Source organism: Syngnathus scovelli, unplaced genomic scaffold (assembly GCF_024217435.2).
Source record: "Syngnathus scovelli strain Florida unplaced genomic scaffold, RoL_Ssco_1.2 HiC_scaffold_23, whole genome shotgun sequence".
NCBI lineage: Eukaryota > Metazoa > Chordata > Actinopteri > Syngnathiformes > Syngnathidae > Syngnathus > Syngnathus scovelli.
In genome coordinates this window covers 3,708,515-3,732,860 of record NW_026061323.1, presented here as the reverse complement: position 1 = coordinate 3,732,860, position 24,346 = coordinate 3,708,515, and the positions used below count along the sequence as shown (strand labels likewise).

General features: G+C 50.9%; 1 protein-coding gene across 2 annotated transcripts; it reads right to left on the bottom strand.

The window, feature by feature from the left end:
- Positions 1–16,150: 16,150 nt before the first annotated feature.
- Positions 16,151–24,124, bottom strand: LOC125992634 (janus kinase and microtubule-interacting protein 3-like). Of its 2 annotated transcripts, none has more exons than XM_068649698.1 (13): positions 24,020–24,069; positions 23,763–23,873; positions 18,428–18,492; positions 18,150–18,212; positions 17,965–18,063; positions 17,773–17,871; positions 17,632–17,691; positions 17,452–17,517; positions 17,322–17,390; positions 17,167–17,244; positions 16,877–17,110; positions 16,672–16,797; positions 16,151–16,302 (listed from the first exon to the last, which is right to left on the bottom strand). In XM_068649698.1, the coding sequence occupies exons 3-12, from the start codon at positions 18,485–18,487 to the stop codon at positions 16,681–16,683; spliced, it is 945 nt and encodes a 314-aa protein (XP_068505799.1). In that variant the 5' UTR covers positions 18,488–18,492; positions 23,763–23,873; positions 24,020–24,069; the 3' UTR covers positions 16,151–16,302; positions 16,672–16,680. The 2 variants fall into 2 exon arrangements, with proteins under 2 accessions (XP_068505799.1, XP_049617701.1); XM_049761744.2 differs by having other exon boundaries at positions 16,160–16,302; positions 17,638–17,691; positions 23,763–23,876; positions 24,020–24,124.
- Positions 24,125–24,346: the final 222 nt, after the last annotated feature.

The following is a 24,346-nucleotide window of genomic DNA, read 5'->3' as shown; positions in this document are numbered from 1 at the left end:
TTTTAGCTTATTAACTTGTTGTTTTTGCTCTTTTCTTGCAGGTACCGATTGGGTGTGAATATGTGAACTCGGCATAGTTAAGTATAACTGTGTGTTTTTCTGTTTCAGGTTATCCAGGTAAGTATTGTTTTTTTTGATAGTGTAAATTTTTACTTTCAACCACTTTTTAGTTTATATTCAATTTCGTGTTTGTGTTCAAATTTTTGACTTCTTAATTTCCATTTTTTGACTTGCAGGTTGAAATTTTTTTCATAATGGGAGTCAGGGAGGGATTTGGATTAGGGTTAGGGTTAGGGTTGGGGTTTGGGGTTAGGTTAGGGTTAGGGTAGGATCGGTTTAGGGGACAGCGCACAGACGCAGCAGGAGCTCAATGGAAACTGGAAACGTGGGGGGGCAGTGGAGGTGGCACAGGCGAGTTAGGATTAAGAAGGGAGTTCCTCCCCCGAAGGAGAGGAGCAAAGGCACGGTCCTACCATCCACGCCCACGTCCCACATCCAGCCCCAGAGCAACCTGTCCGTCGTGGCTGCGCCAGCCATGCTGGTCAGGCCAAGTTGGGCTTAATAAACATGTATTTGCTTTGTATTTGTTGTTTGTTTTTGTGTTTGCACTTTGCCTATCCGGTCGCCTTTGTTATATATGTAATAAATGAGTCTCGACTTGGCATGATAGATTGACAGCTGCATTTGCGGTTAAATTAGTCGTACCTCGCACTTAATTCATCGACTCCCCTATCTGGGTGGAGCGAGAGCATCTTGCTCTGTGCGGCATCCATCCGCTCTCCTATCTGGGTAGAGCGTGGGTAAATTATAATTTTGCGTCTAATTGTTTTCCTATCGGCGCTAGTTTGCGCTCCCTTTTATTTCCTCCGTGTGGCCATCGACAACGTTTCGGCATCTTTTGTGCCTTCCTCAGGTCTGGCACACGGGAATGGAAGCTAAATTTAGTTTTGTTGCATGTGGAGCTGTTTCCTCCTTCATGGCCGCATCGAGACTGAATTTCCTGCTCCGAGCGGTCCTTATATGTGTTTCATGTCAGCAATTTGCGTTTCGTTCCGGATAATTTTCCATCTACTCATTTTAGCTTATTAACTTGTTGTTTTTGCTCTTTTCTTGCAGGTACCGATTGGGTGTGAATATGTGAACTCGGCATAGGTAAGTATAACTGTGTGTTTTTCTGTTTCAGGTTATCCAGGTAAGTATTGTTTTTTTGATAGTGTAAACTTTTACTTTCAACCACTTTTTAGTTTATGTCAGGTGCAGAGCAGGGAGAGGATTCGAATGCAGAGACTTCAATGTCCAAAAAGGCTTTTATTGTCTCCACTGATAGTCGAACAAAAAACGCCTCAATAGGAGGGAAAAAAGGGAAAACTAAGGCGCCTCGAACCGAGGGAGAAAAAGGGGAAATCAAAGCACCTCGAACCGAGGGAAATACAAAAACAAGATAGCGATGTAACCAAGTTAACATCGGGGATCAAAGTCGCTCAAACAAGGCTTGTACGTGGAACTCGAGGGTTTCGTGATCGCTAGTGTTCTTACAAGGCAAGACGCACTGGCACTGGATACTGGGAAAGACGCGGATTATATGGACACAGGAGGGGAACACAGGTGAAGACAGTTGGTCATTGACGCAGGTGCACACACTTGGAATCAGGGGTTCACGTGACCGGACGCACAGGGGAAGGACACACCGACTGGAACGAGAGGAAAATCACAATAAAACAGGAAGTGATCCGGACGACACATGACAGCATGACATAACCCCCCCCCCCTCTAGGGCCGGATCCCAGACGGACCCGGAGCATCGGGGTGAGCCGCGTAAAAGTCATCTAGTAGCCCGGGATCCAGGATATAGGTACGCGGCACCCATTGCCGCTCCTCTGGCCCGTAACCCTCCCAGTCCACCAGGAACTGCCAGCCCCGGCCCTTCCGGCGCACGTCCAGCAACTTCTTAACTGTGTAGGTAGGCCCACCCCCCACCGTACGCGTAGGCGGGGGTGCCGCGGGAGCCGGCACCATCCCACTCTCCCTAACCGGCTTGACCTTCCCGACGTGGAAGGTGGGATGCACCGCAAGGGACCGAGGCAGACGGAGTCGCACAGCCGCTGGACCGACGACCTTGGAGATCGGAAACGGTCCTACAAAACGGGGGGCCAGTTTCCTGGAGCCCACCTGGAGGGGAAGGTCCCGGGCGGACAGCCAGACCCGCTGGCCGGGCCGGTAGACAGGTGCCGGACGACGTCTCCGGTCAGCCATCCTCTTCACCCTGTCGCCCTGGCGGACCAGTATGGCCCTTGCCGCTGCCCAGATGCGCCGACAGCGTCTCACCACGGCGCACGCCGAGGTAACTGACACCTCCGGCTCGCTGTCGGGGAAGAGCAGGGGCTGGTATCCAAAGACGCACATGAAGGGGGACATCCCGGTCGCCGTGATGGGAAGGGAGTTATGGGCGTACTCTACCCAGGTCAAGTTTTGACTCCACGACGAGGGGTTCTGGGTTACCAAACAGCGGAGGCCCATTTCCAGCTGTTGGTTAATGCGTTCTGCTTGGCCGTTCGCTTCCGGGTGGTAGCCCGAAGTGAGGCTCACGGTGGCCCCGATAAGCTTGCAGAAAGCCCTCCAAAAGCGGAACACGAACTGGGGGCCCCTATCTGACACGACGTCCGAGGAAATCCATGAATCCTGCAGACGTGGTCCATGAGAACTACTGCCGTACGTTTGGCCGAAGGTAATTTGGGCAGGGCAATGAAGTGGGCCATCTTGGAGAACCTATCCACGACGGTGAGTATCGTCGTCTTACCGCTAGACACCGGCAGTCCCGTGACAAAATCCACAGAGATGTCGGCCCATGGTCGAGAGGGAATGGAGAGAGGCTGCAGCAACCCCACACGGCGGCCCGGAGTGTTCTTACTCCGCGCACAGATGGAACAGGCTGCAACATACTCCCGGACGTCCGCCCCCATGGAGGGCCACCAGAATCTTTGTTGGATGACGTGCAGGGTTCTTCGCACGCCCGGGTGACACGTGAGCCGGGAGGTGTGCGCCCAGTGGATCACTTGGGATCGTAGTTGGGGCGGAACAAACAGTCTATTCTCGGGACTTCCCCTAGGGGGTGGATCATCGTGGTTTGCCCGCTTCACCAAGTCCTCTATGGGCCAGGTTACGGCTCCCACCACGCAGTGAGGGGGGAGAATGGGCTCTGGCTCTGTGGACACCGGGTCTGGGCTGTAGATGCGTGACAGCGCATCAGGTTTGGTGTTCTTGGCCCCCGGTCTGTAAGACAACGTGAAATGGAAACGGTTAAAGAAGAGGGACCAACAAGCCTGGCGGGAGTTCAATCGCTTGGCCTCCTTGATATATTGCAGGTTCTTGTGATCGGTCCAAACCAGAAAGGGGTGTTGGGCTCCCTCCAGCCAGTGTCTCCATTCTTCAAGAGCCTTTTTGAATTTGCTAACAATTCCCGATCTCCGACGTCATAGTTCTGCTCCGCGGGGGTCAGCCGTCGGGACAAAAAGGCGCATGGATGGAGCTTGTTGTCGACCTGGGATCTCTGAGACAGGATGGCGCCGATTCCCTGACTGGAGGCATCAACCTCCACCACGAACTGACGAGATGGGTCGGGCAAGGTAAGGATTGGAGCGGTGGTGAACCGCCTCTTCAGCTCCTGGAAGGCGGCTTCAGCCTCCGCCGTCCAGCGAAACGGAACTGTCGGGGAGGTGAGAGCGTGCAGGGGAGCCTCGGTGGCGCTGAAGCCTCGTATGAATCGTCTATAAAAGTTAGCAAATCCCAGAAATTGCTGCACTCTTTTGCGGCTATCCGGTACCGGCCATTGGGTCACCGCGCTTACTTTGGCTGGGTCCATCTGGACCTTCCCTGGGGCTATGATGAAGCCAAGGAACGATATCGTTTCTGCATGGAACTCGCTCTTTTCGGCCTTTACATAAAGTCGATGGTCCAGGAGCCGTTGCAGGACCGACTTAACATGACTCTCATGGGTCCTCAAATCTGGTGAATAAATTAAGATGTCATCCAAGTAAACGAAAACAAAGTGGTCTAAGAAATCACTCAGAACGTCATTGATCATGGCCTGGAAGACCGCGGGGGCATTGGTGAGGCCGAACGGCATTACCCGGTATTCAAAGTGTCCCCGGGGGGTGTTGAAGCCCGTCTTCCACTCATCACCTTCCCGAATGCGCACGAGGTGATGCGCGTTACGCAAATCTAACTTGGTGAATACCTGAGCCTGCTGCAACTGATCAAACACGGCCGACATGAGTGGGAGGGGGTACCGATTCTTTATAGTGATCTGGTTGAGGGGACTGCAATCTATGCAGGGGCGCAGGGTTCCGTCTTTCTTCCCCACAAAGAAAAACCCGGCCCCTGCAGGCGATGATGACGGCATGATCAGACCCGCTTTAAGTGACGCGTCAATATAGTCATTTAAGGCCTTCTTTTCGGGGCCCGAAAGGGAATAAAGTCTCCCCTTGGGGATCGAAGCACCGAGCAATAGGTCTATGGCGCAGTCGTAGGGACGGTGGGGTGGTAAGGAGCTCCCCTTGGCTTTGCTAAATACCTCCGCAAGTTGATGGTAGCATTTGGGTACTTGGTTTAGGTCCGGAGTTCTGAACTCTGGTTCAGGAGACGCAAAGTCCGAGGGAGAAGTGCATGGGGACTCGATCGAAGGGTTCGGTTTGACACACGATACTTGGCACTGGGATGCCCACCCCTTTATCTCCCCTGACTCCCAGTTTATTGCAGGGTTGTGGTGTTTTAGCCACGGATAACCGAGGATAAGTTTTTAATCAACGCAATAATTTACAACCGTTGACCAGTCGAAATAATCGTCGAAATTTGGCATCTGTGGCTGGAAGCAGACGCCGAGTTCGACGTTCCTCCCAAACGCCACACTCCCTCGCTTTTCAGGGCTACACAAAAAAACATATTTTTCAAAACAACGAGTTGTAATTACCTTGTACGCTCTAGACGGTCAAGTTGCAAGCTGAAAACAAAAATATTTGTCTTGTTAGTTGTCGTGTTACTAACCGCTGTGTCTTGTTTGCAAGCATTGCCGCTTTCCTACTTCCTGTTGCAAGTCACGCCCACGGATTATAATTTTGCCGTGAGTTCCGCCTATTGACATCATGTCCGCGTCACATGACTGCGACATAATATTATCTAAAACTGTTTGTGCGGTATTGTGTTGTTTTGTGCGGTATTGTGTTATTCTGTGCGGCGTCGTGTTGTTCAGTGCGGCGTCATGTTGTTCAGTATGGCATGGTGTAGTTCAGTGCGGCATGGTGTTGTTCAGTGCGGCATGGTGTTGTTCAGTGCGGCATGGTGTTGTTAAGTGCGGCATGGTGTTGTTCAGTGCGGCATGGTGTAGTTCAGTGCGGCATGGTGTTGTTCAGTGCGGCATGGTGCTCTTCAGTGCGGCATGGTGTTGTTCAGTGCGGCATGGTGTTGTTAAGTGCGGCATGGTGTAGTTCAGTGCGGCATGGTGTTGTTCAGTGCGGGATGGTGTTGTTCAGTGCGGGATAGTGTTGTTCAGTGCAGGATGGTGTTGTTCAGTGCGGCATGGTGTTGTTCAAAGCGGCATGGTGTTGTTCAGTGCGGGATGGTGTTGTTCAGTGCGGGATGGTGTTGTTCAGTGCGGCATAATGTTGCTCAGTGCGGCATAATGTTGCTCAGTGCGGCATGGTGTTGTTCAGTGCGGCATGGTGTTGTTCACTGCGGCATAATAATGTTCAGTGCGGCATGGTGTCGTTCAGTGCGGCATGGTGTCGTTCAGTGCGGCATGGTGCTGTTCAGTGCGGCATGGTGTTGTTCAGTGCGGCATGGTGTTGTTAAGTGCGGCATGGTGTAGTTCAGTGCGGCATGGTGTTGTTCAGTGCGGCATGGTGTTGTTCAGTGCGGCATGGTGTTGTTCAGTGCTGGATGGTGTTGTTCAGTGCGGCATGGTGTTGTTCAGTGCGGCATGGTGTTGTTCAGTGCAGCATGGTGTTGTTCAGTGCGGCATGGTGGTGTTCAGTGCGGCATGGTGTTGTTCAGTGCGGCATGGTGTTGTTCAGTGCGGCATGGTGTCGTTCAGTGCGGCATGGTGTTGTTCAGTGCGGGATGGTGTTGTTCAGTGCGACATGGTGTTGTTCAGTGCGGCATGGTGTTGTTCAGTGCGGCATGGTGTTGTTCAGTGCGGCATGGTGTTGTTCAGTGCGGCATGGTGTTGTTCAGTGCGGCATGGTGTTGTTCAGTGCGGCATGGTGTTGTTCAGTGCGGCATGGTGTTGTTCAGTGCGGCATGGTGTTGTTCAGTGCGGCATGGTGTTGTTCAGTGCGGCATGGTGTTGTTCAGTGTGGCATAATGTTGTTCAGTGCGGCATGGTGTTGTTCAGTGCAGGATGGTGTTGTTCAGTGCGGGATGGTGTTGTTCAGTGCAGGATGGTGTTGTTCAGTGCGGCATGGTGTTGTTCAAAGCGGCATGGTGTTGTTCAGTGCGGGATGGTGTTGTTCAGTGCGGCATAATGTTGCTCAGTGCGGCATAATGTTGTTCAGTGCGGCATGGTGTTGTTCAGTGCGGCATGGTGTTGTTCAGTGCGGCATAATAATGTTCAGTGCGGCATAATGTTGTTCAGTGCGGCATAATGTTGTTCAGTGCGGCATGGTGTTGTTCAGTGCGGCATGGTGTTGTTCAGTGCGGGATGGTGTTGTGCAGTGCGGGATGGTGTTGTTCAGTGCGGCATGGTGTTGTTCAGTGCGGCGTCATGTTGTTCAGTACGGCATGTTGTAGTTCAGTGCGGCATGGTGTTGTTCAGTGCGGCATGGTGTTGTTCAGTGCGGCATGGTGTTGTTCAGTGCGGCATGGTGTTGTTCAGTGTGGCATAATGTTGTTCAGTGCGGCATGGTGTTGTTCAGTGCGGGATGGTGTTGTTCAGTGCGGGATGGTGTTGTTCAGTGCAGGATGGTGTTGTTCAGTGCGGCATAATGTTGTTCAGTGCGGCATTGTGTTGTTCGGTGCGGCATGGTGTTGTTCAGTGCGGCATGGTGTTGTTCAGTGCGGCATAATGTTGTTCAGTGCGGCATGGTGTTGTTCAGTGCGGCATGGTGTTGTTCAGTGCGGCATGGTGTTGTTCAGTGCGGCATGGTGTTGTTCAGTGCGGCATGGTGTTGTTCAGTGCGGCATGGTGTTGTTCAGTGCGGCATGGTGTTGTTCAGTGCGGCATGGTGTTGCTCAGTGTGGCATAATGTTGTTCAGTGCGGCATGGTGTTGTTCAGTGCAGGATGGTGTTGTTCAGTGCGGGATGGTGTTGTTCAGTGCAGGATGGTGTTGTTCAGTGCGGCATGGTGTTGTTCAAAGCGGCATGGTGTTGTTCAGTGCGGGATGGTGTTCAGTGCGGCATAATGTTGCTCAGTGCGGCATAATGTTGTTCAGTGCGGCATGGTGTTGTTCAGTGCGGCATGGTGTTGTTCAGTGCGGCATAATAATGTTCAGTGCGGCATAATGTTGTTCAGTGCGGCATAATGTTGTTCAGTGCGGCATGGTGTTGTTCAGTGCGGCATGGTGTTGTTCAGTGCGGGATGGTGTTGTGCAGTGCGGGATGGTGTTGTTCAGTGCGGCATGGTGTTGTTCAGTGCGGCGTCATGTTGTTCAGTACGGCATGTTGTAGTTCAGTGCGGCATGGTGTTGTTCAGTGCGGCATGGTGTTGTTCAGTGCGGCATGGTGTTGTTCAGTGCGGCATGGTGTTGTTCAGTGTGGCATAATGTTGTTCAGTGCGGCATGGTGTTGTTCAGTGCGGGATGGTGTTGTTCAGTGCGGGATGGTGTTGTACAGTGCAGGATGGTGTTGTTCAGTGCGGCATAATGTTGTTCAGTGCGGCATTGTGTTGTTCGGTGCGGCATGGTGTTGTTCAGTGCGGCATAATGTTGTTCAGTGCGGCATAATGTTGTTCAGTGCGGCATGGTGTTGTTCATTGCGGCATGGTGTTGTTCAGTGCGGCATGGTGTTGTTCAGTGCGGCATGGTGTTGTTCAGTGCGGCATGGTGTTGTTCAGTGCGGCATGGTGTTGTTCAGTGCGGCATGGTGTTGTTCAGTGCGGCATGGTGTTGTTCAGTGCGGCATGGTGTTGTTCAGTGTGGCATAATGTTGTTCAGTGCGGCATGGTGTTGTTCAGTGCGGGATGGTGTTGTTCAGTGCGGGATGGTGTTGTACAGTGCAGGATGGTGTTGTTCAGTGCGGCATAATGTTGTTCAGTGCGGCATTGTGTTGTTCGGTGCGGCATGGTGTTGTTCAGTGCGGCATAATGTTGTTCAGTGCGGCATAATGTTGTTCAGTGCGGCATGGTGTTGTTCATTGCGGCATGGTGTTGTTCAGTGCGGCATGGTGTTGTTCAGTGCGGCATGGTGTTGTTCAGTGCGGCATGGTGTTGTTCAGTGCGGCATGGTGTTGTTCAGTGCGGCATGGTGTTGTTCAGTGCGGCATGGTGTTGTTCAGTACGGCATGGTGTTGTTCAGTGGGGCATGGTGTTGTTCAGTGCGTCATAGTGTTGTTTAGTGCGGGATGGTGTTGTTCAGTGCGGCATGGTGTTTTTCAGTGCGGCATGGTGTTGTACAGTGCGGAATGGTGTTGTTCAGTGCGGCATGGTGTTGTTCAGTGCGGGATGGTGTTGTTCAGTGCGGCATGGTGTTGTTCAGTGCGGCATGGTGTTGTTTAGTGCGGCATGGTGTTGTTCAGTGCGGGATGGTGTTGTTTAGTGCGGGATCGTGTTGTTCAGTGCGGCATGGTGTTGTTCAGTGCGGGATGGTGTTGTTCAGTGCGGCATAATGTTGTTCAGTGCGGCATAATGTTGTTCAGTGCGGCATGGTGTTGTTCAGTGCGGGATGGTTTTGTTCAGTGCAGGATGGTGTTGTTCAGTGCGGCATGGTGTTGTTCAATGCGGCATGGTGTTGTTCAGTGCGGGATGGTGTCGTTTAGTGCGGCATGGTGTTTTTCAGTGCGGCATAATGTTGTTCAGTGCGGCATGGTGTTGTTCAGTGCGGCATGGTGTTGTTCAGTGCGGCATAATGTTGTTCAGTGCGGCATAATGTTGTTCAGTGCGGCATAATGTTGTTCAGTGCGGGATGGTGTTGTTCAGTGCGGCATGGTGTTGTTCAGTGCGGCATGGTGTTGTTCAGTGCGGCATGGTGTTGTTCAGTGCGGCATGGTGTTGTTCAGTGCGGCATGGTGTTGTTCAGTGCGGCATGGTGTTGTTCAGTGCGGGATGGTGTTGTTCAGTGCAGGATGGTGTTGTTCAGTGCGGCATAATGTTGTTCAGTGCGGCATTGTGTTGTTCGGCGCGGCATGGTGTTGTTCAGTGCGGCATAGTGTTGTTCAGTGCGGCATGGTGTTGTTCATTGCGGCATGGTGTTGTTCATTGCGGCATGGTGTTGTTCAGTGCGGCATGGTGTTGTTCAGTGCGGCATGGTGTTGTTCAGTGCGGCATGGTGTTGTTCAGTGCGGCATGGTGTTGTTCAGTGCGGCATGGTGTTGTTTAGTGCGGCATAGTGTTGTTTAGTGCGGCATAATGTTGTTCAGTGCGGCATAATGTTGTTCAGTGCGGCATAGTGTTGTTCAGTGCGGCATGGTGTTGTTCAATGCGGCATGGTGTTGTTCAGTGCGGCATGGTGTTGTTCAGTGCGGCATGGTGTTGTTCAGTGCGGCATGGTGTTGTTCAGTGCGGCATGGTGTTGTTCAGTGCGGCATGGTGTTGTTCAGTGCGGCATGGTGTTGTTCAGTGCGGCATGGTGTTGTTCAGTGCGGGATGGTGTTGTTCAGTGCGGGATGGTGTTGTTCAGTGCGGGATGGTGTTGTTCAGTGCGGGATGGTGTTGTTCAGTGCGGCATGGTGTTGTTCAGTGCGGCATAATGTTGTTCAGTGCGGCATGGTGTTGTTCAGTGCGGCATAATGTTGTTCAGTGCGGCATAATGTTGTTCAGTGCGGTATAATGTTGTTCAGTGCTGCATGGTGTTGTTCAGTGCTGCATGGTGTTGTTCAGTGCGGGATGGTGTTGTTCAGTGCGGCATGGTGTTGTTCAGTGCGGCATGGTGTTGTTCAGTGCGGCATGGTGTTGTTCAGTGCGGCATGGTGTTGTTCAGTGCGGCATGGTGTTGTTCAGTGCGGCATGGTGTTGTTCAGTGCGGCATGGTGTTGTTCAGTGCGGCATGGTGTTGTTCAGTGCGGCATAATGTTGTTCAGTGCGGCATAATGTTGTTCAGTGCGGCATAATGTTGTTCAGTGCGGCATAATGTTGTTCAGTGCGGGATGGTGTTGTTCAGTGCGGCATGGTGTTGTTCAGTGCGGCATGGTGTTGTTCAGTGCGGCATGGTGTTGTTCAGTGCGGCATGGTGTTGTTCGGCGCGGCATGGTGTTGTTCGGCGCGGCATGGTGTTGTTCAGTGCGGCATGGTGTTGTTCAGTGCGGCATGGTGTTGTTCAGTGCGGCATGGTGTTGTTCAGTGCGGCATGGTGTTGTTCAGTGCGGCATGGTGTTGTTCAGTGCGGCATGGTGTTGTTCAGTGCGGCATGGTGTTGTTCAGTGCGGCATGGTGTTGTTCAGTGCGGCATGGTGTTGTTCAGTGCGGCATGGTGTAGTTCAGTGCGGCATGGTGTTGTTCAGTGCGGGATGGTGTTGTTCAGTGCGGCATGGTGTTGTTCAGTGCGGCATGGTGTTGTTCAGTGCGACATGATGTTGTTCAGTGCGGCATAATGTTGTTCAGTGCGGCATAATGTTGTTCAGTGCGGCATGGTGTTGTTCAGTGCGGCATGGTGTTGTTCAGTGCGGCATGGTGTTGTTCAGTGCGGCATGGTGTTGTTCAGTGCGGCATGGTGTAGTTCAGTGCGGCATGGTGTTGTTCAGTGCGGCATGGTGTAGTTCAGTGCGGCATGGTGTTGTTCAGTGCGGGATGGTGTTGTTCAGTGCGGCATGGTGTTGTTCAGTGCGGCATGGTGTTGTTCAGTGCGACATGATGTTGTTCAGTGCGGCATAATGTTGTTCAGTGCGGCATAATGTTGTTCAGTGCGGCATGGTGTTGTTTAGTGCGGGATGGTGTTGTTCAGTGCGGCATGGTGTTGTTCAGTGCGGCATGGTGTTGTTCAGTGCGGCATGGTGTTGTTCAGTGCGGCATGGTGTTGTTCAGTGCGGCATGGTGTTGTTCAGTGCGGGATGGTGTTGTTCAGTGCGGCATGGTGTTCAGTGCGGCATAATGTTGTTCAGTGCGGCATAATGTTGTTCAGTACGGCATGGTGTTGTTCAGTGCGGCATAATGTTGTTCAGTGCGGCATAATGTTGTTCAGTGCGGTATATTGTTGTTCAGTGGGGCATAATGTTGTTCAGTGCGGCATGGTGTAGTTCAGTGCGGCATGGTGTAGTTCAGTGCGGCATGGTGTTGTTCAGTGCGGAATGGTGTTGTTCAGTGCGGGATGGTGTTGTTCAGTGCGGGATGGTGTCGTTCAGTGCGGGATGGTGTTGTTCAGTGCGGGATGGTGTTGTTCAGTTTGGCATGGTGTTGTTCAGTGCGGCATGGTGTTGTTCAGTGCGGCATGGTGTTGTTCAGTGCGGGATGGTGTTGTTCAGTGCGGGATGGTGTTGTTCAGTGCGGGATGGTGTTGTTCAGTGCGGGATGGTGTTGTTCAGTGCGGCATGGTGTTGTTCAGTGCGGCATGGTGTTGTTCAGTGCGGCATGGTGTTGTTCGGCATGGTGTTGTTCAGTGCGGCATGGTGTTGTTCAGTGCGGCATGGTGTTGTTCAGTGCGGCATGGTGTTGTTCAGTGCGGGATGGTGTTCAGTGCGGGATGGTGTTGTTCAGTGCGGGATGGTGTTGTTCAGTGCGGCATGGTGTTGTTCAGTGCGGCATGGTGTTGTTCAGTGCGGCATAATGTTGTTTAGTGCGGCATAGTGTTGTTCAGTGCGGCATGGTGTTGTTCAGTGCGGCATGGTGTTGTTCAGTGCGGCATGGTGTTGTTCAGTGCGGCATGGTGTTGTTCAGTGCGGCATGGTGTTGTTCAGTGCGGCATGGTGTTGTTCAGTGCGGCATGGTGTTGTTCAGTGCGGCATGGTGTTGTTCAGTGCGGCGTCGTGTTGTTCAGTGCAGCGTGGTGTTGTTCAGTGCGGAATGGTGTTGTTCAGTGCGGCATGGTGTTGTTCAGTGCGGCATGGTGTTGTTCAGTGCGGCATGGTGTTGTTCAGTGCGGCATGGTGTTGTTCAGTGCGGCGTAATGTTGTTCAGTGCGGCGTAATGTTGTTCAGTGGGGCATGGTGTTGTTCAGTGCGGCATGGTGTTGTTCAGTGCGGCATGGTGTTGTTCAGTGCGGCATGGTGTTGTTCAGTGCGGCATGGTGTTGTTCAGTGCGGCATAATGTTGTTCAGTGCGGCATAATGTTGTTCAGTGCGGCATAATGTTGTTCAGTGCGGCATAATGTTGTTCAGTGCGGCATAATGTTGTTCAGTGCGGCATAATGTTGTTCAGTGCGGGATGGTGTTGTTCAGTGCGGCATGGTGTTGTTCAGTGCGGCATGGTGTTGTTCAGTGCGGCATGGTGTTGTTCAGTGCGGCATGGTGTTGTTCAGTGCGGCATGGTGTTGTTCAGTGCGGCATGGTGTTGTTCAGTGCGGGATGGTGTTGTTCAGTGCGGGATGGTGTTGTTCAGTGCGGGATGGTGTTGTTCAGTGCGGCATGGTGTTCAGTGCGGCATAATGTTGTTCAGTGCGGCATGGTGTTGTTCAGTGCGGCATGGTGTTGTTCAGTGCGGCATAATGTTGTTCAGTGCGGCATAATGTTGTTCAGTGCGGCACCTAGCACCTAGAAGGTAAATAAATAGGAAGGAAGGACTCACCGGTGACGTCGTCGCCCACGTCCAAGCGTTGTACTTTGTATTTTCATCCTTCTGACAGTGGAAAACATATAGCCAACAAACACCGTGGAACCTAAACGAATGAAAGAAAACTATCATTTGGCCACAACCAACATTCACAGATACAACACAATGTGACGTGCGGTGTTGAGGTTAAAGGTTGAGTGAAGGGCCCTCGTTTTAAACTACTTTTTTGAAAAGGAGTGGGAACAAGTAAGACGTATTTAATTTATTTATTGGGAAGTAGTAAGACTTATTAAATTTATTTAATCTACTTTTCTTCCCAGGCAAAATTTGATGTGCTGCAATTCCAAATTTCCAAAGTGAATGAAGGAATGAAATCCTTTAAATTATGATTTTGTATAAATACTAGGCATAAACACAAAATCTACGGCACAAAATGGGCAGACTTTACTTGTTTGAAAAGGACTGGTTACAAGACAGACTTTTTTAATTTATTTAATGGGAAGAAGACTTATTTAGTTTAATTGATCTATTTTTGTTCCCTGGCAAAATTCGATTTGCTGCAATTCCAAATTTCCAAAGTGAATGAAGGAATGAAGTCGTTTAAATTATGATTTTGTATAAATACTAGGCATAGACACAAAATCTACGGCACAAAACGGGCAGACTTTACTTGTTTGAAGAGGACTGGTTGCAAGACAGACTTTTCTGATTTATTTAATGGGAAGAAGACTTATTTAGTTTATTTAATCTCTTTTTGTTGCCTGGCAAAATTGGATTTGCTGAAATTGTATTTTGCCAAATCTTGACTTGAGACCTGATAGGAAGTATTAAACGCTCAGTTAAATCGATACAAGTTGGTAATAAGAGCGAGTAATGTTGGTTGAAGCGATGAATGAAGGTTAAAAGCAATTTAAATTATGACTTTGTATAAATACTAGATATTAACAGAACATCTACTGCGCAAAATGGGCAGAGTTTACTTGTTTGAGAAGGAGTGGCTTATTTAAGTCTAAGATTTATTTAATCTGTTTGTTCCCAGGCAAAATTGGATGTGATGCAATTCCAAATTTCACCACATGATGGTGCCAAATTTTGACTTCATAGGACATATTCAACACTTAACTATTATGTTCAAGGTAATCAGATTTGTTTATTATTCTAATGGCCTTTTCAAAACTATTCTGGATTACTACTTTGGATCTATTCTACATTACTTGGCAACAACATACTCTGTAACAGATTAGGCAGTATAATCACATATGTTAACTTGAGAGTGCCCACACTCAATCTACTTATCGTGATGTGTTAAATCAATTACTGTTAGACATTATTATTCTGATAATCTACCAAATCTTTGAATTGAAGAATTTGTGATTTAATTAATAGCTTGTTGTTATGTTCAGGGTAATCAGACTTGTATATAATTCTAATGGCCTTCTTTTGAAAACTATTCTGAATTACAACTTTGGATCTTATATTACTTTGCAACAATATACTCGGTGACAGATTAGGCAGTATAATCACATATGTTAACTTCAGTGCCCACACTGTATTTATTTATGGTTATTTGTTAAATCAAGTACTGTTAGACATGAAATAGGAAGTGTTTAACATAAATGTTATGGCTACTCACCGTTGTAGCTCGCTCCTGGTCAATGATACGAGCCTCTTCTTGCAGTGGAAAACTTGCAGCCAACAAACACCGTGGAACCTAAAGGAATGAAATTAAACATTAACATTTCGCCTGGACCAATATTCACACGTACAACGCAACGCGGCTACACTTCTGCTAGCGCCTCAGCTACACGTTGCTATTACAAACGTAAATCTCTTTAAACACAATGAGTGTTACTTACCGTGTACGCTGTAGACGGTCCAGTTGCAAGCAGAAAATAAAGATATTTCTGTTGATATTCGTCGTTGCTCAGTGGCTCACGGCCATCGCGCCAACAGATTTGAATTTTGGTGGAAGTTCAGCCAATTACGTCATATCCGCGGCACATGACTGCGACGTAATACCCGCTTATCTGAAACGGCAGTTAAAAGTAGAGTTACATCAAGTTTTCTTTTTTAATCAACGCAATCATTTACAACCGTTGACCAGAAAGAATCGTCGAAATTCGACGTTCCCCCCCAAACGCCACACTCACTCGCTTTTCAGGGCAACAAAAGTACTTCTTTTTAAAAACGATGAGTTGTACTTACCGTGTACGCTCTGGACGGTCCAGTTGCAAGCAGAAAATAAAAATATTTCTCTCGTTAGTCGTATGTTACCATCCGCTGTGTCTTTGTCAACATCGCCATTTTCCTACTTCCTGTTGCGAGCCACGCCCACGGATTTAAATTCTGGCGGAAGAGCCCGCCCATTGGCGTCGTTTTCGCGTATAGCAAATCCGATTGGTTGGGAAGGGGGCGCGGTTATGCAGCCGAGGGGTCCTGTGATCGGTGGGATGTAAAGTAGGCGTCGACGTCACGTCCGCGTCACGTGACCACGACGTGGCAGACGTCATATAGCAACCGCTGTTTTGTTTAGTAGACTTACAGTTGTTATGCATTGACATAATGGCGCACACTCCAAATAGATTTAAATAAATTAAATAATTCTTCTGCCCACTCCCTTTTAAACAAGTTAACTCTCCCCGCGGATTTGAATTCCGGCGGAAGTTCTTACAGTTGTTATGCGTTGACATAATGGCGCACTGGTTAGCATGTCCACCTCTTAAGCATGATGTTGCGGGTTCGACGCCTGATCAATGTTAGCATGGAGTGAGCTGAAGTGCATGGCGCTGAAGATTTGAATCTTTGAAATGCGCTGAGGTCTGACGTATCAGGCAGAATGGTTTGCCATCACGTTCAACAAAAAATAGAAACTTTCCCACTCTGATAAAAACGTCCTGTGTTCATCTACATATTTTCGTTTTGCTGTGCATCTTTTCCCTGCCATTTCGAGAGCCCAATTGACACTAATAGTTTACTGGAATGTGTTTGCCCATCCTACTTTGTGGAATTTCACCACATGCGCTTTTGACGAAAATACTAAATTGAACTCAAGTGAAGCCAACACGCACAACCCCCCCCCCCCCCCCCCCCCCCCACACACACACACCTACACACACACACACAAATGTTGATATGAACATAAAAGAGCCGCATGCGGTTCGGGAGTTGCGGCTTGGCCAAACCTGTACTATACAACTTTATTTGTGTAAAATTTTCACAACAGCTGTCACACAAACAAAGCGGGAAAAACCGAAGACGTGCGTGTTCCGCCCACGCTGGATTTATTTGCACCTTTGAAAAGACACCGTATTGCCGCAGATGTGGCAAAGAGTACTTTTGGGCATCTGAGACGGAAGGATGTCCAAAGCATCACGTCACCTGCTCTGGTAGGAATGGTGGTGGGACGTTGAGGTCAACCGCTTTGGGGTTGGCTGAATCTTTGGTCGCAGGATGCCACACACTTGAAGACAGAAGCAGAAAAGCAGAGCTAAATGCAAAATGTACTCACCGGTGACTCCAATTTTTTCCCCCCCTGAAGAAATGGATGGACGGGTGGCCCCGGCTGGCCGGTGGGACTCTTGTTATTCTGACCCTTTTTAGTGCGCGTTTGGGGCAACAACCGTTTTTTGTGGCGCTCTCTTCTGGTTCAAGAGTGCCCTGCATGTGAATTTGCCTTTCCTGCCTTCTGATTGGATGAGCGCCGGTGTGACGCGGTGCCTCTGTCACCGTGGCGGGGGGTATACGTCGGCATCGGAGCGTCTGCCAACGTCTGAGACCGGCTGGCAGTGTATCGGAGGTGTCGAGTGCGGTGCCGCTGGAGCTCACTCACCAGCTGGTGTTAGGGCCACAGAATGAAGGCCAAGGAGAAGACTAGAAAGAGAAACAGAAACTTCTCCTCCAATTGTTTGATTTGTCTCTTCTGAGCTTCGATGAATTCTTTCAGCTCTTTGTTCCTCTAGGACGGACAAATGGAAAGTAGCCTTCAAAAGCCAGTAAGCGTGCAAGTAAGTGCCGGGCTGGCTTTGGGCCCTTACCTGTTGCGCGCTGTGCAGCAGATCCATTCTCTCTTGGAGGATGCAAGCGTCGCGCTCCCTCAACTCCCACATCAGGGCTCGCTTCCATTGGTCCACGGCGCTCCTAAGCTCTTGTCTCTGATCCGCCGTCAGCACGTCATTCACGCCAGCGTGGCTGGCTTTTTCGCCGTCCGTGGCGGGGCAGTCCCGCTGCGGTAGCGCCTCGTACAACATGGCCTCCAGCTCCATGATCCTCTGGGCCGCAATCCTCGTCCATCAGTAGTCCGGCGGGAGATTTGAGGGCGGCTTACCTTATGAGCCTGGTCCATGGAACGCTTCCTGAAGTCCAACTCTTCATCCAGGTAGCCCTTCTGGTTGCAGAACATATCCTAGCACAGCTCAAGGTCAGAATTGTTGGGGAACATTGCCCCGAGTTCCCCTTGGCTGATGTCGCGTGTCTGTCTACCTTCTCACTTTCAATGTCCAACATCTTCTGTTGAAGTGCTGACTTGGTCACTTTGATGTATTCTAACCACTGAGGAAAGGCTGCTGTCACATAAGCAGAATGCGAGAGCGTGCGTGGACGTGCGCGTTACCTTCTCGGCTAGGGTGGGAAGGGTCCTGGCGTGAATCACGACCACCTGCTCCTCGTTGGTGAGATTCTGCAAGAGCCCAAAGGCACAGCGTCAACAAGGTTCTTTCAGCGCAAAGCCTTCCAAAAGTCACATTTGAGCCGCCGAGTCTCGTGGAGTGCGAACATAAGGAGTTCGACATACACTTACGGCGTTATCGCCCAGGATGTCCAGCTTCTTCATCAGATCACTGATGACGATGTCCTGGGGAAAGGCGCAAGGAGCAATGTAAGGTGTTCTGGGACCTCAGGTTAAGGTTAGGGTTGCGAGGGACGCCTTACGTACGCTCACGCCGTCGGCCTCGCAGTAGATCTGCAAAGGGCTGAGGCCGTCTGGGAAACGGACTTGCAGAAACTTCAAGACGGGGGAGCGCCACTCCCTCTCCTGAAAGGCAGAGGCATGCATCCATCCGTCCGTCCGTCCGTCCGTCCGTCCGTCACATCTCTGGCCTCAACACGCTTGTGCGAGTCTTCCCACCTCCAGCTCCAGGATGCGGAACTCAAGCAGTTCGTTTTGGTCTCGGATATCCTGGATGTGCTCTTTCAGACGCGCTTCTTCCGCCTCCATCCGCCTGACCTGAAAAGACAGTCAGACCTCATCTGCGGGGCTTCCGGACGGGTGTGACGCCAAGCGACTCCGCCCAGCGCCTTTCTTTCCGTCACCTTTTCGGCCAACTGCTGATTGCTCTGACGCAGCAGCTGCTTCTCCTCCACCCACTTGACATTCTAGAAGAGACAAACGCGTGGACAGCTTTGGAATGTTGTGTCATTTTCATCCACAAATTCTTTGGTTGACTGGAAAATGACATTTGCTTTTCTCCGCATTTTCCCAGCCACGTTCAGAGGGGGGGGGGGGGGGGGGGGGGGGTCACAGACGAATGAGTGACTGAAGAATGTAGCTATTTTGTCTGAGAAAAAGGTGTGCTCATTGATAAGCTTACCTGTCCTTGTTGCTTCAGCGCTGACTCCAGATCTGCTACTCTGCTTTGATAGTGACCCATTTCTACTGTCATGTAACATGGGGGGAAGAGATGGTGCAAATGGTAAAATATGGATTGTTCACAGGAATAAATTGGCAGAGCTGAAATTCCAAATTTTTCCAAAAGATGGCGCCAGACCAAAACATGAGACCAAAAAAGGGGCCAAAATAAGCTAAGCAAGTTAAAATAGAAATAAAACAGGAACACGGTGTCGGATTGTGAGTCACGCATGGACGCACAAATGTGATTTTTACTTTTTGATTTCTTTGCTTGGCTAAAAATGTATTCTGTAACAGCTTAAAGCAATATTGTTAGTCAATTCGATCAAGGGACCCGTCACTATGAGAATAGTGGCGTGACATAAATTGTTTGGAGAAGCACAAATGTGATTTTTACTTCTTGATTTCTTTGCTTGGCTAAAAATTGATTCCCTCTTTCATGAACTGTGTTTTGCAATCGAATTGTTCTGGGATTGAATGATTTTATTAACACGGGTATCAGTGGGTGAAATTGTTCGGTTTCTGGAGTGATTAAGATTTGTAATTCTATTTCATGTTTCTTCAATAAATGTGTTGTGTATATTCATCTACTTTGTTGTGCGCTGATTTGTACTGAATGTACAATCGATGGTTCGGGGTTGATTTGACCCCTCCGTGAGTCGTCACCTTATCGTGGTGGAGGGGTTTGCGTGCCCTTATGATCCTAGGAGCCATGTTGTCGGGGGCTTCATGCCCCTGGTAGGGTCACCCATGGCAAACGGGTCCTAGGTGAGGGGCCAGACAAAGCACGGCTCACAGAAGCCCCTTATGACGATTGAAATAAATGGACTTCGTTTTCCCTCGCCCGGACGCGGGTCACCGGGGCCTCCCTCTGGAGCCAGGCCTGGAGGCGGGGCTCGAAGGCGAGCGTCTGGTGGCCGGGCCTTCGCCCATGGGGCCCGGCCGGGCATAGCCCGAAAAGGAAACGTGGGTCCCCCTTCCCATGGGCTCACCACCTGTGGGAGGGGCCAAAGGGGTCGGGTGCAATGTGTGCTGGGCGGCAGCCAAAGGCAGGGACCTTGGCGGTCTGATCCCCGGCTGCAGAAGCTGGCTCTTGGGACATGGAATGTCACCTCTTTGGCTGGAAAGGAGCCCGAGCTGGTGTGCGAGGCAGAAAAATTCCGACTAGATATAGTCGGACTAGCCTCCACGCACAGTTTGGGTTCCGGTACAAGCCCTCTCGAGAGGGGCTGGACTCTCTTCCACTCTGGAGTTGCCCACGGTGAGAGGCGTCGAGCAGGTGTGGGTATACTTATTGCCCCCCGGCTGGGCGCCTGCACATTGGGGTTCACCCCGGTGAACGAGAGGGTAGCCTCCCTCCGCCTTCGGGTGGGGGGACGGGTCCTGACTGTTGTTTGTGTCTATGCACCAAACAGCAGCTCAGAGTACCCACCCTTCTTGGGGTCCCTGGAGGAAGTGCTGGAGAGCGCTCCTTCTGGGGACTCCATCGTTCTACTGGGTGACTTCAATGCTCACGTGGGCAATGACAGTGAGACCTGGAAGGGCGTGATTGGGAGGAACGGCCCCCCCGATCTGAACCCGAGCGGTGTTCTATTGTTGGACTTCTGTGCTCGACATGGATTTTCAATAATGAACACCATGTTCAAGCATAAGGGTGTCCATGTGTGCACTTGGCACCAGGACACCCTAGGCCGCAGTTCGATGATCGACTTTGTAGTCGTGTCATCGGATTTGCGGCCGCATGTTTTGGACACTCGGGTGAAGAGAGGGGCGGAGCTGTCAACTGATCACCACCTGGTGGTGGGTTGGCTCCGATGGTGGGGGAAGATGCCGGTCCGACCTGGCAGACCCAAACGCTCTGTGAGGGTCTGGTGGGAACGTCTGGCAGAATCTCCTGTCAGGAAGAGCTTCAACTCCCACCTCCGGCAGAGCTTTTCCCACGTCCCGGGGGAGGCGGGGGACATTGAGTCTGAGTGGACCATGTTCCGCGCCTCCATTGTTGAGGCGGCCGACCGGAGCTGTGGCCGTAAGGTCGTTGGTGCCTGTCGTGGCGGCAATCCCCGAACCTGCTGGTGGACACCGGCGGTAAGGGATGCCGTCAAGCTGAAGAAGGAGTCCTATCGGGCCGTTTTGGCCTGCGGGACTCCGGAGGCAGCTGACAGGTACCGGATGGCCAAGCGGAACGCAGCTTCGGCGGTTGCTGAGGCAAAAACCCGGGCGTGGGAGGAGTTCGGTGAGGCCATGGAGAATGACTTTCGGACGGCTTCGAGGAAATTCTGGTCCACCATCCGGCGTCTCAGGAGGGGGAAGCAGTGCAACGTCAACACTGTTTACAGTGGGGATGGCATGCTGCTGACCTCGACTCGGGACGTCGTGAGTCGGTGGGGAGAATACTTCGAAGACCTCCTCAATTCCACCTACACGCCTTCCATTGAGGAAGCAGGGCCTGGAGACTCGGAGGCGGATTCTCCAATCTCTGGGGTCGAAGTCACTGAGGTAGTTAAAAAACTCCTCGGTGGCAAGGCCCCGGGGGTGGATGAGATCCGCTCAGAGTTCCTAAAGGCTCTGGATGTTGTGGGGCTGTCATGGCTGACACGCCTCTACAACGTTGCGTGGACATCGGGGACAGTGCCTCTGGATTGGCAGACTGGGGTGGTGGTTCCCCTCTTTAAGAAGGGGGACCGGAGGGTGTGTTCCAATTACAGGGGAATCACACTCCTCAGCCTCCCTGGTAAGGTCTATTCAGGGGTGCTGGAGAGGAGGGTCCGTCGGGAGGTCGAACCTCAGATTCAGGAGGAGCAGTGTGGCTTTCGTCCTGGCCGTGGAACAGTGGACCAGCTCTACACCCTCGGCAGGATCCTCGAGGGTGCATGGGAGTTCGCCCAACCAGTCCACATGTGTTTTGTGGACTTGGAGAAGGCGTTCGACCGTGTCCCTCGGGAGGTTCTGTGGAGGGTGCTTCGGGAGTACGGGGTGCCGAGCCAACTGATAAGGGCGGTTCGGTCCCTGTATCACCGATGCCAGAGTCTGGTCCGCATTTCCGGCAGTAAGTCGGATTCGTTCCCAGTGAGGGTTGGACTCCACCAAGGCTGCCCTTTGTCACCGATTCTGTTCATAATTTTTATGGACAGAATTTCTAGGCGCAGCCGAGGCGTTGAGGGGGTCCGGTTTGGGGACCTCAGCATCGCGTCTCTGCTTTTTGCAGATGACGTGGTGCTGTTGGCTTCTTCAGGCCGTGATCTCCAGCTCTCGCTGGAACGGTTCGCAGCCGAGTGTGAAGCGGTCGGGATGAGGGTCAGCACCTCCAAATCCGAGTCCATGGTCCTCGATCGGAAAAGGGTGGAATGCCCTCTCCGGATTGGGGATGAGATCCTGCCCCAAGTGGAGGAGTTCAAGTATCTTGGAGTCTTGTTCACGAGTGAGGGGAGGATGGAGCGTGAGATCGACAGGCGGATCGGTGCAGCGTCGGCAGTAATGCGGACCCTGTACCGGTCCGTTGTGGTGAAGAGAGAGCTGAGCCAAAAGGCAAAGCTCTCAATTTACCGGTCGATTTACGCTCCTACCCTCACCTATGGTCACGAGCTATGGGTCGTGACCGAAAGAACGAGATCTCGGATACAAGCGGCCGAAATGAGTTTTCTCCGCAGGATGTCCGGGCTCTCCCTTAGAGATAGGGTGAGAAGCTCGGTCATCCGGGAGAGACTCGGAGTAGAGTCGCTACTCCTCCACGTTGAGAGGAGCCAGATGAGGTGGCTCGGGCATCTTATCAGGATGCCTCCTGGACGCCTCCCTGGGGAGGTGTTCCGGGCATGTCCCACCGGTAGGAGACCCCGGGGACGACCCAGGACGCGCTGGAGAGACTATGTCTCTCAGCTGGCCTGGGAACGCCTTGGGATCCCCCGGGATGAGCTGGATGAAGTGGCTGGGGAGAGGGAAGTCTGGGAGTCCCTCCTAAAGCTGCTGCCCCCGCGACCCGACCCCGGATAAGCGGAAGAAGATGGATGGATGGATGGATGGATGGGGTTGATTTGACAATTTGATTAATGTGCGGGGGGTTATTATGGTATAACATAGGACCGTAATAAATAAAAGTAACATCAGACAATTTTAGAGAATTGAATAACTTTCGTAGTTATTTGAGACACGAGTGAATTTCAATCCGTTTGAAAGTTTGCTTCGTCTGAATAAATTAACGGAAGTGTTTGAATCGGATTATCGGTTTGGTGTAGAACTGAAAGTAATTTAATTATTTGAAGGGCGCAGGCCCGTTTCCCCTTTTGACGGGCCGCGTAAAAAGTAACTCCGAACATGTTAGAGAATTAAATAACTTTCGTAGATATTTAAGGGAAGAGTGAATTTCGTCAAAAGTGAATTCGTTTGAAAATTTACTTCCTCTAAATAAAATAACGACGATGGTTAAAATAGATCATTTGAGTTGGTGAAGGATAAAAGTATTTCGATTGTCCGTCGGGCGCGGCCCAGTTCTTAATTTTGTCGGGCCGCGTCAAAAGTTAAACAGGACACGATCGAAAAATAGACTTGCCTTCCAAATTAATTACTGGGCAAATCTAAATAGAGTAAGACATTTTTATTCGTTTTAAGAAAGTTGTTATTCTTTTTAAAGCAATCAAGTGGGGTGAAGCACGCCGACAGTTAAGTGCTAGATCTACATATAAGAAGTTAGAATTAATAACGTAAAGTGCATTAATTTTCTCCTTAAATGCTATTATTGTCACACTTTTATTAATTCGATTCTCTTTCGAATAAACAAGTTGGTCGGCTCGCTGCTTGAGCGACCAAGTAGAACGGACCCATATAGACATTTACTTCGTCAAAACTAGTGCTAGGGTGCGCTATACAAACGAATCCCTGAGGTCTTAACAAAGACATCTAAAAATATCCGTAACATAATAAGAACTTCAAACATTAGCGGGGAGCCATCAATACGATGCGGTCACTTCGAAGTCTTGCCTCGAATTGAGTTACTCGGCTCGAGCTTAGGGTGACTTGAGAGGGATTGGCGTCGTACAGAAATTAGATTGATTCCGGTGGAGTTAATTTAACTCGGGTGGTTAGATTACGGACGAATCTCCGAACCCGGCTAAGACAAACCCGTTACCGGGAAGCCGGGGGCACCTTATTGAAAGAGGTGCGTTTGACACTACCATCAGCTTTTCTCTGGTCTGAAAGGAGGAGGAGGGAGGCTCCTCCTCCTCCTTTCAGAACAGAGAACACCCGAGGCTGGGTGAGAACGGGGAGGCTGCGACCCGGCCGGGGGTTGCGGGAAGGGGCGCCACCTTGATCTCCTTCTCGGCGTCGTAGTCCCCTCCGCTGGTCTGGGCTAGCAGAGCGTAGGCTCGTTGCAGCGCTTGATATTCTTGCGTCAGCTGGCGGTAGCGAAGCTCCGCCTCCTCATGCACACACCAATGCAACACAGCACTAGTACCAGAATCAGTCAGACCGGCGACAAAGCACCCGCGACGCAAAGACGAGTCCGATTCCAGGCTGAAGAGGAATGTTTGGCGCCAATACGCTGGCAGAAATGGCGGGCTACCTCTTCGGGTTCCGTGTCGGGGGTTCTGTCGGTGTGAAAAGACAAGGACGATCCGTCCGAGTCCACCAACACGTCTTCGTCGTAGCCGTAAAATGTTTCGATGACCTGCGGGCGCGGAAGCAAACATCTCTCTGAACAAACTGAAGCGACACCTCACGATGAATCGACGAGAGGAACGATAGCGAGAAAAAGGCCATTTCATCTTGCGCAACACCAAGCAGCCGCAAACAAACAGACTCACCTTGCAGGACCTCACGCTTTGTTCCTCCTCAGAGATTCTCGACGTCGGTATCGTAGCAGCAAATCTCTCTCCTGTCGACACAAATA

Excerpts from the sequence above, each read along its gene's own strand:
- LOC125992634 (XM_068649698.1), bottom strand. The coding sequence starts at position 18,487 with ATGGGTCACTATCAAAGCAGAGTAGCAGATCTGGAGTCAGCGCTGAAG. Across the intron at positions 18,213-18,427 it reads CGCTGAAGCAACAAGGACAG|AATGTCAAGTGGGTGGAGGA; the intron begins GTAAGCTTATCA and ends TGTCTCTTCTAG. Across the intron at positions 17,518-17,631 it reads TGGGCGATAACGCCGTAAGT|AATCTCACCAACGAGGAGCA; the intron begins GTATGTCGAACT and ends GGGCTCTTGCAG.